General features: G+C 36.1%; 1 protein-coding gene across 1 annotated transcript in view; it reads left to right on the forward strand.

Annotated features, from left to right (window-relative positions):
• The window catches only part of FAF1 (Fas associated factor 1), a 183,376-nt gene that overhangs the window by 13,035 nt on the left and 151,152 nt on the right, over positions 1 to 19,189 (forward strand). Inside the window, exons 3-4 of the mRNA XM_015810912.1 lie at positions 8,856 to 8,902; positions 15,273 to 15,481. Coding sequence (XP_015666398.1) covers positions 8,856 to 8,902; positions 15,273 to 15,481 — 256 coding nt within the window. The remainder of the gene's footprint in view (positions 1 to 8,855; positions 8,903 to 15,272; positions 15,482 to 19,189) is intronic.

The following is a 19,189-nucleotide window of genomic DNA, read 5'->3' on the forward strand; positions in this document are numbered from 1 at the left end:
AGCTCATTAAGGAAATGTGGGGAAGTCACTGTCTCTCATCCTGGCTTACCTCACAGGGTTTTTGTTGTGGGGAAAAATAAGAGGAAGGAGCACCTGCTTTTTGCTCCAACCTGCTTTTTGCTCCTGAATGAAAGCCAGATTAAAATCCTAAATCAAGAAATACATGTTCAGAGTACATATACTACAAGGAACAATAGGCATTTCACTTTTGGGGAAAAAAATGTAATTTGGCATTGCAAGGAGCAATAAGCAACGTTTTCTTATTGGCCCAATTGATTGCAGTGCTTTCCCATTGCCTTTGATTTGGACTGATGTTACTCGTGATGTAGCTTTGTCCTTTTTCAGTGTCTTGGGGCACGGATGGAAGTTTCTCCTTTTACATCTTTGTAAGGATTCCATTTAGTTTTGGACATCATTACTGCTTTCTGATTTTACTGGGCTGTTCATGGTGACAAAGCATCAGTTGTATTTTCTTACCTTTGATCAAGTATCATATGTCTCTGCGCTTTCATGTTTTTTTGAGGGTGTGTATTGGAAGTGAAGTAATGGTAACAGTATACAAGAGTATGCTTCAGGAGGATACAACTTTTCTTTCCAAATTAATGGAGAGACGAGGTATGCTATAGTGGGAAAAAAAATACTAACATCCCCAAGGGCAGTTGTTTTTTTATTGCAATCTTATCGCTACCTACTGATGACATGTATCTCTAGTCAAGTCTCATTTGGATTCCTTTCAGGGATCCATACTAAATGTAAATTTCCTGGATTTTTAAGAACAGGCAGATTTTTTATTAAGATCAAATTCTTCAGATACACAGTAAAGTATGACATATTTGGCAAATGCATGAGTTTAGAGAAGTGAAACCATATCTCGTAAGAAATATCTAGAGTCTGATAGGGACAGTAAGCATGTGTTAGCATCTATTTGTATCTGTACTTCAATTTTCAACAAATCTTTGCCAAAATGTCCTGCCAAAAATCCTCAAATCTACATACTTGTGCCAATAAAGATAATGCATTTTCAGAGTCAAAGAAAGGTTAAATAAGAAACAGAATGGGTATAATGTTTCATATTGTACAATGATAGGAAAGAATTTAGTGTCAACTGATCTGCATTAGGAGGTCAGATGTTCAGAGATACACTGAAAAGCTGGAAATTTATTGGAAATCTAGTTGTCTTTGTGTGCAGAAGAAAATGGTATAATGTGACACATGGAGGAAAGGGCAGTTTTCTGAGTTGATTTGTTTTGGAGAGAAATGCTTTGGATAATACAGGTTTATCTCTTATATCCAAAAGATGAGGAAGAATTGTGTTATGGTTTTACATATTAAGAGTTAAAATATTAATAATCCTTAATGTAAAAAAAGTGCTGCCATTTTTATTACTTTTTTTTACTAAGCATCAGCAGTGCAGGACTTTAAAAAAAAGCATTATTGGGATTGTCTTGTTCTGATTTTGATAGCTAGAAGATGCATTGAGATGGGCCAAGAAGATGAACATATGTTAAATTCAGATACCTAATCCTTGGATTAGGAGATTTTCTTCTGTATTCATAGAAACATGCTATTATAACATAACTACAGATACCTTTGGTCACTAAGAGTCAAAATTGATTTGATGGAATATAATCAACCAGTCAATCAATTATAGACATCTTTTAAATATCCAATATACCACACGTCTTCGTTTTTTAAAAGGATACAGCCTGTATTAAGGAAAGCAGCTACTGAAAGAGATAAGAGTTTTTTTGTTCATCAGTACAATGGCTCACCATAAAATACAACAAAAGAACAGTCTTCTGTAGTTACTAGTGCTTACAGCTGTAGCACTCCACATGCAGATCATGAAAGAGAGGATATGGCATTTCACTATCTTCAAAAAATATGCCCTCTGGAGTTTTCATTTTTCGAATAATCCTAGATTTATGTATGTGTTGTGCAAGCTCACCAAATACAACTTCGGGGCTCCCTGCATCAGAATGTTTGGGTAGGAAGATGTTGAAACAACCCTTCAAATTTACTTATAGTTCTTAAGAGCCAAACTCTAGACATTTTCTATAGAATTCAGTTCCAAATTTTAATAATTCATCTGCTGATTATTAGCTGTTTATCTTGAAGAATTAGAATACTCAGATGTGCCCAGAGTTTTAATTCCAGAATCAGTTCTTTTTTTGATCAAGAAGTAGTTTTCCTAGAATTCATTCTATATTGGTGTGTTACTGTGCATCTATTACATTTGGGTGAGAGGGGTAGGCTAAATGCTTAAGAATGCTGTTCATCTGGCTTATTTTATAAAGACAATTTTAGCTTGGGTTTTATTTTTTACGTCTGCAGTTGCTTGCCAAAAAAAAAAAAAAAGAATAAATAGGAATATTATAATAAAAAGTGAGGTGCTTGTAGAATTTGTGTAACCTAACCTATTCTCAATTTGCTATTAAATATTATGTTTAGTATGCATGAATTTGTAGATGTAAAATTCAGCAGTGCACAGTATCAATACAAAAGTAAGCCTTTGGTAAGGCTTGGTGACAAGTTATGAAAGTAATGTAAGCACCATATGCAACCTTATCTAAACAGTAGTTGAAATTTCATTACTGCAGTAATGAACTCTTTCTACTTCTATTATCCTTGCACAGCTGCCAACAAGAAATGCAGAGTCATCAAGTGAGTGGCAAGGCTAATAAATGTCAATTTCTTTTTATGAAGAAGCTACTCTATTTCTTGTAATAGAGAGTTCTTTGTATTCTTAGTCCACACAAAAGGCAGCACCTGAGAGTACAGAAGCTCTTGGCACTCTGACTAACATTTCCCCCCCCCCTCTCGTTAAGCATTTCTTATCACAAATTCATATTTTCAGGATAGCAAATTTAAACCTAAGGGAGGAAGCATTTTATATATTTTTGCAAACTATAATTAAATTGCTTTAAACAGTTAAAAGAGTAAATGTAAAACTGAATTAAAATGTTGCCCCAAAGCAAAAAGTAAACTAAATATGCAAAGAGTACAAAATTTCACTGTTTTTAAAGCTGATGGACGCTTTGGGCTTTTGGAATATGGGAAATTTGTTTAAACTAAAAAAAAAAAAAATCAAAACTAAAAAAATCCACCTGCAGCACTATAGTTGTATTTTTTTACCCCCAAATGCCCACTGATAAGATTTAGCATAAAAAAAGTCCTTTTGCTTTCAGTGATGCACTGAAGTTTCAATAATTTCCCCTCCCTTCTGAAATCTTAAAAAAACCATGAAATAAATTATTATAGGATAGTATAAATGGAAGTGCATATTGCCCACCTTAGCATTATTTGGATTTTGCAGCAACATTTGGTAGTACATTTAATATCTTCAGAATAACACATGCTGCTTGAATTCCCCCTTCCTTCCTTCCTTTTTTTTTTTTTTTTGTGGTGGTAATTTTCAGAATGGTGATAGTAATTCTCAGAATGGTCTCCTCTTAACCACATTCTGTCTACGGGCTGCTTCTGAGGAAGAGATTGGATGTGTTGCTGCTCCTATTGCCTTGATTAGAAGCTCTAAACCAGAGGTCCCCAACCTTTTGGGCATCAGGGACCGGTTCCATGGAGAGAGGTTTTTCCATGGGCCAGAGAGTGCGTGGTTTTGTGTGCTGCCTGCATCTCGTGGATGGGGCTTTGCTTGTTTGTGCGGACCAGTTGCTGGCATGCCACAGACCGGTATTGGTCCACGGACCGGGGGTTGGGGACCCCTGCCCTAAACTATTTTACCAATAGTCTCAACCTGATCAACCAGTAGTCTCTCCATGAAATTTGTAAATAACTAAACCAATGTGTCTTCTGTTCTGTCCTTAGCCCTTTTCTATTAGAAGCAGATGGTTTAGAAAAACCCTGTTGGGATGCATGAGATTTGGTAAAATTAAATGTTTTTAGAATCTTACAAGATTTTTATTAGAAAGAAAAATATGCAGATGAGTGCATTCTCAAAATAGCTTTAACTTGCTTTCATTATGAGTAAGACCAATGCCATTAGGGTATTTTTTTTTTATGGGGAATGTGACTTCTTATTAGCAAGAATGATGTTTTAAGATTTGATCTCAGGAAAACTGAGATATCAAAGATAATAAATATATTGTAGACTCCACTTTGTTGCTCTAGGCTCCTGGGAATTTTGAGGGGGAAAATTGCTTTTCCTCATGTGTTAGGAAATGCAAATAAATATTAATTCCCAAGAATCGTTAGAATTTTTAAAAACAGCAAATGACATACGATTGCACCTCTGAATGGATAAATAGGAAGCAATTAAGGACATAATGTTTTGTAATTAATATATTAATGTTTCAGTTCCTATTTTAAGATTCACTACTTGTATAAATCTGTGTCTTGCCTTCTACAAAATATATGGGGGTACGGCATGTGGTAAATATATTCTTTGAGATGTCAAATCAGACACTTGTTTAGTTAAATAGATAAGATTTACTCATATCTGACTAAACCAACTGGAATTTACTTTAGTGATAACCAGTTCCAAATGATTTAAGAGGCGTTATTTTGCTGTGTAGATGACTGAGTCTGAATTTAACCCGTTATAAACAATTATATATTTCAATATATGATGTTTGCAATTCAAAATGTTCCTCAGCAGCTTCAGTGTATGAAAAGACTGGCTACACATTGTATAAATCTTTTTGCAGTACGTACATATGTGCTGCTATGCAAATAGCCAATTGAAGTATTAGAGACCCTCCAAAAAAGAAACAAAATACTGATGTATGTGATATAAACTGGATTTAATTACAGTCTGAAATTCTGATCTATTAATGTAGACTTTTCAAACTTGATATTTCTAAATGTGTTGGGTAACAAGTCCCACAATTCTCATCCATCTCTGCCATTAGGCTATTTGTAGAAATGAAATGCTATGGCCAGAAAGGGAGGAATTAACAGCCTATCTTTAATTGCCTAATGGAGCCATTTGAAAAGATTAAATATTCCTGTTTGGTAATCAAAAAATGTATCTTAAATGTCTAAGAGCAAAAAAGAATCTTATGTTTTACAGCCAGTGGTGGGATTCAAATATGTGAACAGCCGGTTCTGTCTTCTGTGGATGCCGCTTCCGGAAGTCAATTCTGGGCTTGGGCAACAAAAAAATAGCTACCGGTTCTGCCGAAGTGGTGTAAACTGTCTGAATCTCACCACTGTTTACAGCTGTATTTAACACATCTTAAGAATGCTTCTGTGTCCCACATTTTGTTGTACGTATGCAATAATTGTATTGCTATTTCATGTGCTTTGCATAATTATCTCTTTTTTAAAACCATATTTAATGGCAGTTAAATATTAAGCTCTGCTCTAGGAAAGTTAATAGTAAACCAGAAAGAACTAAAGTTCTTTCTAAATGTATATTTTAGAAAGTGAGCAGATAGGAAGAATAGCATTGTATTGGATCTATCCTTATTTCAGTAAATATGTATAGAAAAAACATGGAAGGAAACAATGAAATCAGTTATCTTTGGATTTTCAGAATACCCATAGTGAGTCCAGATATTAGAAATAGTAATACAGAAAGACTCCTGGGAGTTCAGAATAGTTCATATTTTTCTTTTCAGTAAGCCTTGTTACTTTAGAGTACAGAAGACTAGTGTTATATTGTTATGAGACTGAATTACAGGGGTGTGTCTAAGGCTAACCTTAGTGAATCTCTTGATATGACAGGTTTTTGAAATGGGATTCTCCAAATTTTAGCTTTAAACAGTCTTCTCTATTGATTCTTTATAGACAACAGAAAATATTATTTTGGAATAATGGTATCCATGCTTTCTCCGCCTAAATATAAGTGTTAGAAACAAAGTTATCTTACTGCTATTTTTAAAAAGGGATGGGTGGGAATAACATCAGAGACTTCAGAGGAAAAAAGTAAGTCTATAACTTCTTGCACATCTGTTTTCAGTTTTTAAATTAGCAATTGGTTTCTGCAAAACATTTGGAAAGACACTTTGGAAGCATCCCTCAAAGGGCAGTGCTCAGTTTATTGCTTGGATTTTTATTCAGTTTCTGCTAGAAATTCATGGTAAAACCTGCCATTAATTCAACAATTTGCTGCTGGGTTTTGATAACAGGATATTGGAAGGGTGTCATTCTAAAAAAAGACTGGGGCCCATGGATTACCTGGATCAGGACTTAAATAATCACCTAAGTTTTTAACCTTTTAGAGGCAATAGATTTAATTTCACCTACTTGGAAAAAAATCTTTAAATGGGGCAAATAGTAATGAATTGGCATAACTTTTCTTATTTAAATCTTCCTTCCCTTCTACCCACTTCTCTAAAGTGCCTCTATAAAATATATCTAAACAGTCTTTCACCCAATCAATTAATGAGTTTTAGTAGAGAGTTTTATTTGGAGTTCCCTATTTAATCTTGCACTCTGACCATGATGTCACATTTCTTTTCATGTATTGTAATTGATACAATAGGGACTTTGTGGTTTGAATAAGGGGACTCATATTAATATTTATTAATTTACTTATTAGTAAAATGTATAAGACCACCAATCCCATGAAAGCTGGGCAATAAATACCACAGTTACTCTGTGGTAAGGTGGGTGGCCAATAAATTTGATAAAATAAAAATAACATTAAACAAATCAAGGCACTAGATAGCAAAGAAAAGAATGTTGCATATCCATAAAAGAAGACAACTTTGAAATTAACATCCAGAATGCTAAAAAAAAGGCTTATCACCTGTCCTAGCCCAAGGCTTGGTAGAGAAGCCATGGTTTTGAAGACCTTTTAAAACCATTTAAGATTGGGGCCATACAGATATCTGGGGATACTTTTGCAGAAAACAGGTACCGTGACAGAAAAGACCAGGTTTAACCAATGGGGATGGAGAGCATGCTAATTCTCATTGACAAGATGGACAGAAACTATTGGAGATAAAGGGTACCTTAGATAATCAGGCACTATTCCATGAAAGACTTTATAGGGTATAACCAGCACTTAGAACAGTGGTCTTCAAACTTGGCTCTTTTATGACTTGTGGACTTCAACTCCCAGAATTCCTCAGCCAGCATACCTGGCTGAGGAATTCTGGGAGTTGAAGTCCACAAGTCATAAAAGGGCCAAGTTTGAAGATCATTGACTTAGAATTTGTACCTGGTTGCTGACTGGCTTCTCATGAGGCAGAGGTGTGGCATACCACCACATTCCCAATCAACTACAGCTTCTGAGTGGTCTTCAAGGCCAGAACCATGTTACAATAACCAAGGTGATTAGAAAATGAGCGATTGTCTGAAAGGCTTCCCAATCCAGGATCACGCAAGATAGTACTGTATAAAGGCTAAGTTGGTTATAGCTGCCAGTTGCTTTTTAAGAAGAGGATGTGAATATGGGAAAACACCCAAGCTGCACATCAATCTCAAATGGAGAAGTTCTCTTCCCATCCAGGAAGATAGAAAATCTCTGGGATTGGTTGGCTCAAATTCCTATAGCCACAAGGCGTTCTTGAGGTTAAGCTTCAGTCTGTTATTCCCCATTCATACTTTCACTTCTTCTGAACACTTGGTCAGCCTGGTATTGAGATGTACTGCTGGGTATTATCAACACAATCACTATGATATCAAACCTGAAGCAGTGGATTAAGGGACCTTGGAGGTCATCTAGTCCAACCCCCTGCCCATGCAGGAAACCCTATACCATTTCAGACAAATGGCTGTCTAGTCTCTTCTTAAAGACTTCCAGTGTTGGAGCATTCACCACTTCTGGAGGCAGGTTGTTCCACTGGTTAATTGTTCTAACTGTCAGAAAATTTCTCCTTAGTTCTAGGTTGCTTCTCTCTTTGATTAGTTTCCATCCGTTACTTCTTGTCCTGTCTTTAGGTGCTTTGGAGAATAGCTTGATTCCTTCTTTTTTGTGGCAACCCCTGAGATATTGGAACACTATCATGTCACCCTAGTCCTTCTCTTCATTAAACTCAATTCCAGCAACCGTTCCTTATATGTTTTAGCCTCCAGTCCCCTAATCATCTTTGTTGCTCTTCTCTGTACTCTTTCTAGAGTCTCAACATCTTTTTTACATCGTGGTGACCAAAACTGGATGCAGTATTCCAAGTGTGGCCTTACCAAGGCATTGTAAAGTGGTATTAACACTTCAGGTGACCTTGATTCTATCCTTCTGTTAATGCAGCCTAGCACTGTGTTGGCTTTTTTTGGCAGCTGCAGCACACTGCTGGCTCATATTTAAGTGATTGTCCACTAGGACTCACTCAAATTTGAGAGAATTGTTTCAAGAAGCATGTTGGCACCAAAGCATGTTGTACTTTCCTTGAAGCATTAAAGCAGTTGCTGTCTCTGGAAAGGTGGGGACAGCTGCTCTGAAGCCTTTCTCCGGTTACCTCTCTGTTTGTGTGGATGTGCCTGCACAAATAAGCAAGCATACGTGAAAACTGCTGGGGAAAGCCTTTGAAATAGCTGTACTGAATTTTCTGGGTTGGGATTACTTTAAAGCTTTAAAGAGGGTACTTTGCTTGGACTAGTAAACTTTGTGAAGAGCTTGTTTCAGATAAGTTGCACAGTTGGCAGACAATATATTTGAAGAGTTTCTTGTTTCTTTTAAGACCAGCTTTCTCATCTCCAATTTGGCCATTTTAACTTCACTCCTGGTGTCTTTAGGGATACGTCCATATCTCAGCAGGTGATGTTCCACTACCTTGATCAGATTGATTAACAGTTGGTGGTATCTTTCCTAGGAAAACCAGAGTTGTAGACTACACTGAGAGATTGGAAAAATTTCCAGCATGCAACGACAAACCACATCCATATTGTTGTCACAAAACTATACAGTTATTGTTGTCTAGAAAATTAAATGCTGTATGCTTCCTTTCCAGGCGGCCATCAATGGAGTTATACCGCAGGAAAATGGCATTTTAGAAAGGTAAGTGATGTTTTTATACTCATTATCCTAGAAGCATTATGAAATAACGTACTTACACTGCTTGTTTTCTGCTGTTGAGCTTTAAAATACATTTTAATAATCTAAATATGAAGCTTTTATTTAAGCAATGCAAGAAATAGATTAATATCTAAATTATGTAATTTGTCAATGCTTAAGTTTCAATTAGTTTTGCAAATTCCTTCACCTGCTTGTAGTTCAGATACTCAGGAGAAATAAGCTCTTACATCTTCCAATGAAATTATTGTCCTGTAATAATTAATGAACACATTTCCCATAATCAAGATTGAAACCAGTTAGGTTAATAAGAAGACAAATGTTCTTAGTGATAGACTAAGAAATATAGCTCTCTTCTCCACTTAATGTTCAATTGTTCCCTTTAATTGTAATCGGCAATGGCTTACACAGCAACCCAATTTTCTTTCTCTAAGAAAAGGCATTATTTATATCAGGGGCAAGACTAGTGTAAAGTTCCCCCCAAAACGAAAGCTTGTGGACTGTGAAATTTGGAGATCCAGAGTCTCTTCCACTGAATTCCTTATTGTTATTTCTGCTTTTTGACACTTCAAAGGTAACATCTTTGCTAAGAGGGAATTGTGAAATCAGACTTCTCTGAGATTGAAATCTCTCACCTTTTCTTCAGAAAGGGGATTTATATTATTGCTCTTGAAATGCCTCCTGTTTGCCATAAAAGTGTATCTCTAAAAACGTCAATTATTGACATATGGCATTATTTTCTTAAAACTGTTTTAAGTGTATCCACTTTATTCTTGCATATTCTGTTTAATGTTTTGTTTCCTAATTTCTGTGTTTGTTGATTTGTAACCATGTGGTACTGAAAACCAACTAATTGACATTACATACTAGTCTGCATTAAATCTTTCAGCATTTTAGAATTGATCTGAACAGAGATTGGTTATCTCTTGATGGAATTAACAAATATAATAGTCCAGAATTCTTTCAGAAAATAAATTCCATTATGTTTAGTTGCTTTTAAAATAAGACTAATTTTGCTGTCCGGTAATGCATCTCAAAATGATAAAAATAAAATTCAGTCCATCTATTATATCCAAGAACTATGCAAAATCTATGCATACCTGGATTTTTAGACTTTTTAATTTTGCTATATACACGTACCTCAGAAGGTTTCTCCTAAAGATTAGCATTCAGTATGATACTTTGTAAGAAACTATAGCTGGCAATCTGAGCATGAAGAAGCAATTTTGGACATTATGAGATTGTTTGGTCTCAACTATCGTAGCGTATAGCAATAGATAAATGTTTATTGGGACTCAGTGAAAGAAAGGAAATGGTTGAAAATGTCCTAAATTTCCCCATTTCTGGTACTTTAGCCATCAAGCCTCTCACTACTTTAGCACTAACTGACTGCATTTTTCTCTCTCTAAAAACTGCTGACATTCACTAAAACAATAACAACAAAAAATTGCCCTGGTTTTATTGGGACAATATGTAAACTGGGAAAATATTGTCCCTGTGACGGGTGCAAAAGAGTGCTGCGTGGAGAAAGAGAGTTGTGCTTGTGAAGTCAGGCTGCTTGTGTTGTGTTCCTAAATTGCAGATATACAAGGACACGTGCAAACTCGGACAGAACCAAAAACAGAGGGATCAGTGTGGTTTGGGAATATGAGGACTGATCCCTTTCCTCTTCTGCTTAGTTTTGAAAGCTAACTGCATTGACCATCTGGCCGGAAAGGTCTTTACAAGCAGTAGACTTCTTGCTTCCCACTCCAGCACAGAAAAATCTCTGAATTGGGGCCAATATATTTTTGCATGGAAATGTATACACCTAAACACAAGCGTGCCCATTGTTCATCTTAACTCTGAGACTGCCCATGGCTTTGGAGTTGAGAATTACCCTTTGTTCTTTCTGATTAGCAAGAAAGAAAAGGGGGTTTTGTGTAAAAAAAAGAATCACAGTGTTCTATTTTTTTGTTTGTTTCCCCTTCACTCAAACATAATTTGTAATGCAGAATGATGCAAATTATTGTAGCCCACGGTTAAGAGGACAAATGCTCTGATATTAAAACTGCACAGATTTGTCAGCAACAGTTTACTGCGCAGTTCAGTTGAACAGTGACTGAGTTGTTTGTAAGTATTTGTCTATACTTTGCGTTGGATGGATCTGAAAAACCAAAAGCTCAATATAAGCTTCCTATTTTGAAAAACAGATAAGAGAGGAAACATTTTAAATTGCTGGTTTACTTATTAATGTATCGAGGATTTTAAATTCATATCTCATGGTTCTGAACAATTAGAATTTATTTATTTGGGTTCTTGTTGTGGGGAAAATAGGAGAAAGAAGGGGTGTTGGATAGGTTTGCCCCCTTGAGTTATTTGTAAAAATAATAAAAGGGTATAAATAACATGTATTCAATTTGCATGGCCACACATCTCAACAAATGACTGTGGGCAGCGAACAATCTTAAAATAAAGTGAAAACAATTCCCATCACCAATACAAAAATTATAATACATGGTGACTGAGCAAGATATCACAAGGCAGAAACTAGCATAGCCAGAAGTCAGGACCCTTCACACAATCAAGGCCGGGCATTGAACCAGGTTTTTAGGGTCTTACAAAAGGCCAGCAGAGTCTAGGCCAGGCGTAGGCAACCTTGGCTCTTTTATGACTCGTGGACTTCAACTCCCAGATTTCCTGAGCCAGCATGGGAGTTGAAGTCCACGAGTCATAAAAGAGCCAAGGTTGCTTACCCCTGGTCTAGGCTGTTCTAATTTCTGGTGAGAGAATGCAATTAGCAGGCATGATGGCAGAAAAGTTGGGCCCCAACAACCAGCATTTTGGGGCTAATAGACCCAGATCATGCCCATCTTGCTGAATTGGATTCATTGGGAAGAAACAACTGGAGAAAGATAGTCCTTCAAGTAACCCAGTCCCAAACCAGGAAGGGCTTTAAAGGTGACATGCAGTACCTTGAATTGTACCTAGAAACACATGGACAGTTAGGGGAACTCATGAAAGTAGTGGTATTATGTATGCCAAGTAGCCAGCCCTATTTACTACCTGGGCAGCTGCACTCTGCACCAATTGAAACATCCAAATCTCTTCAAAGGCGGCCCCATTTAGAGTGCGTTGCAGTAGTCCAAACAGGAGGCCACAAAGGTATGAGCAGCCATGAGCAGGGACTTATTCAATCATACACCCTTTTTTAAAATTCTTCCTGGCCCAAAGTGTTGGAAACTATTTATGTAAAGGTGGACAGATCTGTGTGCCCTCCAGCCAAATAACTTTTCAAAAGCTGAAGAGAAATATAGTGTGAAGCAAAATAAAGACTGAGTTTGAAAACAGAATGGATCGGGCGGAAGAAGAAAAAAAAAAAGCCTTCAGGATATCCTGCTGGGAGAGGCAGTGAGCAGCAGTGCAGAATGCTGTTGACTTTTCCATTCTGTACTCCCTTCCTTTCTCCCTTCTGATCACCTGACCCAGAGGCAGTATGGGCAGCCTTCACATCCATAACAAGAATGTATGGCCATTGTTGTTGTCAAAGGATTGGAAGGAATTCCAGAAGCTATATTTTTCATGATTTCCTTGCCTCACAGGACACTGCTGAAAATCTTTTTTTCTTTTTTACAATTTAGAAATAGGAGGGGAAAAAATACTTAAATGTCTTTTCCGAATTACAAATATAATCTCCTTGTGACCTATGAAAAATTTGTTCAGATATAAATAATAATAGTGCCCATTTCGGTGTCTTCCTCCTGCCTGCCTTCCTCTTTCCAAGAGAAAGTAGACAATTTGCGAGTAGAGCTTATGTGTTGTGTATGCAGCCATGATAGTAGTAGTTTTTCTCAGAGAGAGAGAGAGAGAAAGAGAGACCAGCTGGCATCATATGACACATCATATGAGAGCATTGCAGAACAAAGGGAAAGAGACAGTCTCTAATAGATAATTGGACTGAAGCCAAGAATGTGCAATGTTTCTTAAGCACTTGAGCACACATACCAGAGTATTTCCTAACCCTAACCAAAACTCCCTGGACAAAAAGAGTGGACAGGGACAGGGCAAAGCTACTTAAAAATATAATAATATTAAATATAATCAGTGCAATTAATTTTTCCTCTTGTACTGCATGAAAATTAGTAGGTTTTGAAGAGGCTCTGGATTCTGAGGGGTGGCAACTTGTATATCCCTGTTCAAAGCCATGTAGGTTTTACAAAATTAAAATATATTTGAAAAACCAGGAACCCAATGTTGCTTTTAGTGGATGGGATGTGTTTTGTATTATCAGTGTATTATCATAACTACTTTTTAGATATGTCTGCAGGAAAAAGTAGAGGAAGAAATATATTTTATTCGTATACTTGCAGATTGGATCGAAATGAAACCACATGTCCTATCGGATATTTTACATATTTGTTAATAAACAAATCTTGATAGTGAATTACAAAAGTCAGTTACTGTGATATATACCATCATTTTGCAATATTTGTATTTATTCAATAGCCAGAATGATATTACATTGCTTTCAAATACAAAGGCAAATTTGAAAGTGAGTGTTTTCACTTTAGCATCTAATTCATTTTATAAGTGTGCTTTTGAAAAGCATCTAGGCTAAAAAAGATAGGGTAAGTCCTGACAACTGTTAAGATTATTGCAGGTCAGGATGCTAGCAGAATTAACTGGAGGTCTATTTAGTTATGGCAAATAATTCTGATAATCAAAAGGTCTTTGTTCAGGAACAAAATGTTTACCACCTGTGGCTGCATTTCTGCACTGTTCATGGAAGTAACCTCAAACAATGTACAAAAAGTGAAACCACTTGTTTGAAGAACTTGCCTATCTAAGAGCTACACAAATTTATTTAACAGATTCTCCAAACAAAGCAAAATAATCAAGTCTTCTTTGCAGAAACGTTTGGGAAAGTTATTAAGGCATAGCAAATATCAGAACAAAATTCATATACGTTACAATACCATTTCATTTGTATGAGATATAACTGAGATAATACAAAATGTGGCACCCAAGCAAAATGGAACCTGATATTAAACAGTAATGTTAACTATTATCAGGCTTCAGTCAGTCAGTCAGTGATAGATATTTATATCATCAAACAATGGAAGCTAGCCCAAAGCAAAGGTAAGGCAGAGTAGGGAACATGGGCTGATCTTTAGCTGTAACGTGATTGTAAATGGAATCTGTTTCATTCTTAGACTGATCATTTGCCCAAACGAACAGGGAAGGGCAAAGGAGTAGGGACTCCTCTATATTCAACTGCCCCACGTTTTGTCTTTGGCCAGCTCCCAAATGTTTATGGTTTACCTATGGTTTATATATTTTTTCATATATTATAATAATAATAATAATAATAATAATAATAATTTAATTTGTACCCCGCCCTTCTCCTCATAGGACTCAGGGCGGCTAACAGCCTCATAAAAACCACAATACAATAATACAATAATATCTATATTAAAAACCGAATTAAAAGAAAATATTTAAGGAGGTCAATCATTAAAATTATCCTTAAAATTGCCCTTAAAAAACCCCGCTAAAATTCCCTAGGCCAGACCCGCTTGTTGAAAAAGCCATGTCTTTAGGGCGCGGCGGAAGGAGGGGAGATCCGGGATCACCCGGATCTCTGGGGGTAGTTCGTTCCAGAGGGTGGGGGCTCCCACCGAGAAGGCCCTCCCCCTGGGGGTCGCCAGCCGGCACTGTCTGGCTGACGGCACCCTGAGGAGACCCACTCTGTGGGAGCGTACCGGCCGATGGGAGGTAACCTGCGGCAGAAGGCGGTCTCGGAGATATCCAGGTCCGATGCCAGGTCCGATTATACGGCAAGAAGTCTTGCTTTAGAAATTCTTAGTGGTTGCAGGCTTAGTAAAATGTCAGATTACATCCTCATTATGATTGCCACTTTGCTTTTTGGTATTTTACAAGTTTGCTTATTTTCACAACCTTATAAGACAGTTCTTTTACCTTCTTCTACTATAAGGACCTCATGTTGTGTCTATACAAGCCTTCTGATTGATTCCTTGTTATAGCCATAAAGGTCTTCTGCTGATTGATTTTTGTCCATGGGCTGGTTCAGGACGCTTTGTGTAGATTTAGGTATCATACACTCCTACAGAGTTCTCTCTAGTCCAGTGGCCTTTTTAAATATATTCATTTTTTAGTTTTCAGCATTTTATCAACTACTTTGTGACTACCTCAGACATTTCTACTAATTCCTCATTCATATTCTAAGTGGCTTGTGCAATTCCAAGCCTTTTGCAATGGCTAGTACACACAATTGATATCAATACATGTAAGCATATGAACGTGCATACATTTGGAAGATTGTCTTTATTTGAAAGCAAATTGATATGTTTTTCAGTGAATATAGTGGGGAATCTTTACAAAGGCCTGCCTATGGTCCCGCTAGTCATCCTTCGTCGTCATCTTCAGCATCTTCCTCCTCTTCTGCATTTCGTCACGTAGTGCCATCTAGACAAATAGTGGAAAGACAACCGCGAATGCTCGACTTCAGAGTGGAATACAGAGATCGAAATGTGGATGTGGTGCTTGAAGACAGTTCTACAGTTGGTAAGAAACTACTGAGTTAAAAAAAACAAAACACAAGACCAAATTAAGTACCAAATTTAACTATAATACAAATACGTGTAAGAGCTGAAATTGGCAGGGAGAACTGATTTGTAAAGACACAACAGGTGCATTCCAATCTCAAGCTTGTTTGGAAAAGCAGGGCCAAAAGTCCATTGACTTGAAAGGGCAGGAGGAAAAGTTTTAAAATTTTACCCTGGGGCTGACCTCTGTGTGTTCTGTAGTACCCAGGTGTTTATATACATGACTCATTTATTTTCTGCAAGGAAACAATTTATCTAGCTTTCTGTTGGTGGTGGTGATGGTTTTTATGCTTTTCATTGTTTTTAGTGTTTTCTTACTGTCTGTGAGCTGCCCAGGGTTATGTTAAAAGGATGGGCAGTTATATAAATCTTTTAAATAAATGAATAGCTCTGAAGCTTTTTCTTTTTGTTATCTAAATTCTGAAAGAGTAGAGATTTATAGCTATAAGTGACCTAAAGTCTGATGTGTTTCTTTGAAGGATAGGGTAGGGAAGAGACACATAAAAACAGCACTTGTAAAGTTAGTGTTAGTGTTAGTCTTGGGAAACATGGACCAGCGGAAAACATGGTTGGGTTCATTAAGTATTTGAATTAATAATTGTATGATAGGCCAAAATATGATCAAAGATACCAGAACCCATGTTAACACACTGTATAATATCTCTGTTATACCAAGTTAGAATCACAGAGCTTGTATGCTTTTGAATTCAGCTTAAAGATTACAAAATGTTGTGCTTGAAGTGATGCCAGAATTAGGAGAAATATTACTGTGACAGAAAAAAAAGGGAATTCTGCCCTCATTATAAAGTCATCTTGGAGTCATTGATTTACAAAATGCAGTGATTTCTTTTATGCTGTAAACTGTACCATGCTGGAATTAGTGATATGTATTGCAGCAACTAGTTTTCCTATCTACTAATCCCATATTACTTATATATTATTTTGCTCCCTTGAGCAAAGAAAGAAGATGAAACTTTATTACAATGGTGCCTTGGTACCCAGCTGCTTTGAAACTCATTGAATTTGGTACTCAATGTATTTTGACATGAAAATTTTGTCCCGGTACTCATCATTTGTTTGGTACTCAACACACAAGCTAGAACTTGTCAGTGTTGGCTGCCTTGTGACTCACTTATATTATTTCTTATGGGAAAAATTCGTTTGATACGCATTGTTTTTGGTACTCATTGTGCCTCCCATAACCAATTAACAATGAGTACCAAGGTACCAGTGTATTTGTTTAAAACAGTTTTTGCCCACTCTATATGATTATTGATATCAAACAAATATTTCCTTTGAAAATCAGTATTTGTTTAGTTTATTTATATTTCACATTTCTGAAGCACCCATCTCTCTCAAAGAGGGACTTTGGATGGTGTATTTAGTTTAAAAATTAAATATAAAAATCATAGGCATATTGTATCAATTGTTTGTCCAGAACTTTTTTTTAAAAAAAGTATGTAATATATAATCAAAGAGCGCCACCTAGTGGCAAATATATGTTTTATTTGCTAAGCAAGTACTTGTTTGGCTATTCATTTCATATCCATTATTATGCTCAATTCTTCACTAGGTTGTGTCTTGTTTTGAGATTCGTTGAAATCCAAGTTTTCAGTCTCATTTTTGATTTTGCATAGCTCCAAATAAGAAAATGATATAAATGTTTTTAAGATCACTTCAGCTAATAGATTAATAAAATGCTCATTTTTAATCAGCAGGGCCTTTTATATTTTGAGAGAATTTTTTTATACAAGTTGATGATTTATTTTCTAGAAGTAGCAGGATTTAAGAGACATTTGTGTTGACATGAATGAGAGGATGAAATATGATGCCTTTTGAAGTATATGTATCGTGTCAACAAAGTATGCATTTTTCTTTCTAAAAAAAAGTTTTCCAGGGAACTATATGAAAATATTGGTATCTATAGAGATTTTGCTCATAACTCTGTATTTATCTGAAGTAGTTTTCCATATGTGCAAATATAGTATGAAGATAAAATATATATATGAACATTAGTCACAGTATCACTGGGGTTAAGCAGGTTATGTTTATTATTTATTTAGAAAATTTATATTGCCACCTACTCTCACATGGTGACTCAAGATGGCTTACAGGACATAAAAACACAATATAAAAGAAATAAAAATAAAAAATAAAAATAATAAAATAATAACCACACCACCCCGGCAACAACATACATTCATATCAGCCACGTCTTCAGGGCCTTCTGAAAGAGTGTCAGAGTTGGGATCAGTCTAATTTCCAGAGGGATGATTTTCCAGAGGGAGGGAGCCACCACGGAGAAGGCCGGGACCCGCAACATTCCTTGCCTCCCCTCTGATTAAGAGACAAGGAATGTTGATTTAAATGAAAAAATAAATTTCTATATTTTGAGATAAGGGTAAAAAAACAACCAGACTGTATTCTGTTTTGATTTCCTAAGTTTCACTTTTTACTAAGGCCATACTTTCAGTAGTGTTTCAACAGTACTTTAATCCCTTCCATTTGTCTCTTGCTCAGGGTCAATTCACACATTATACAGAAGCAAAGCTGGGTTTTCCATCAAAAACTGCTGCTAGGCATCATATTAACCTATTTTTAAAAACTTTTTATAACTATTTGATATATTCAAGTCTGTCCTTTTAATTGCAAATTTAACATCTTCAGTTCACATTCTTGCAAAAGCAGCTGTGGGTTACGTGCATAAATGTTTCAGAGTCAGATGTTAACTTTTTCCCCCCTTAGTGATGCAATTGCATAAAATGCCCACCAGATGGAAGGAACATATATCATATGAATAGAGAAATAATTAAAATAATCCAGAACTTGGATGACATCGGCTTTGTGGAACATGAGACTAATGTTTTGCATTTGATCATACTATATTCGCTATTGAGCAACAGTTATACAATGTTGCTCAGTGGGATAATTCAAGTGCTTGAAAGGGCTTTGAATAAAATAACAAGTTGTCTGTCTGTGGAGCTTAGAATCAAAACAGTAATTTTGATCTGGAAAAGAAATACAAAGTTTTTTAAGGAAAGAATTCTACTCTAATTTAGTCTTTAGCTCTGTTAACAACAATCATAACAGTTAATTAACATTCTCTGTGAGTGATATTGAGGACCACGTTTTAGTGATGGAACAGAATGCATTTACTGTATGTAAAAAAGCCAAGAGTTGGTCCTCACATATCTTCTTCAAACTTTTGAAGTAGCAGCCATGGGAAAGAAGGAATACCATTGTAGAATATGCCCAACTGAAAAAGCATTTGGTAGCTGTTAGCTAAGATGGTAAATGAGTGGTCACATTATGTGTAAATTTTAAACATTTCAAACAATTTAGAAAGGTTTTTAGAGCCCAAAGCATATATCATAGAAAGCAAAATTCTACTGCAAATTATATATCCTAAACATATCAAAAGATCCATTTGTTTAATTTAGAAATGAAATCTGAATTCCTTCAATCCATTTTACCGTATATTCCGGCGTATAAGACGACTGGGCGTATAAGACGACCCCCAACTTTTCCAGTTAAAATATAGAGTTTGGGCTATACTCACCGTATAAGACTACCCCTGTTCCAACGCACACCAAATAAAAATTAAAAAACATCAGATTTGATTTCAATATGGTAATTTTAATTCAAATGCTTATGACATGCAGGTACT

Source organism: Protobothrops mucrosquamatus, unplaced genomic scaffold (assembly GCF_001527695.2).
Source record: "Protobothrops mucrosquamatus isolate PMUCROS unplaced genomic scaffold, P.Mucros_1.0 scaffold24, whole genome shotgun sequence".
NCBI classification, from domain to species: domain Eukaryota; kingdom Metazoa; phylum Chordata; class Lepidosauria; order Squamata; family Viperidae; genus Protobothrops; species Protobothrops mucrosquamatus.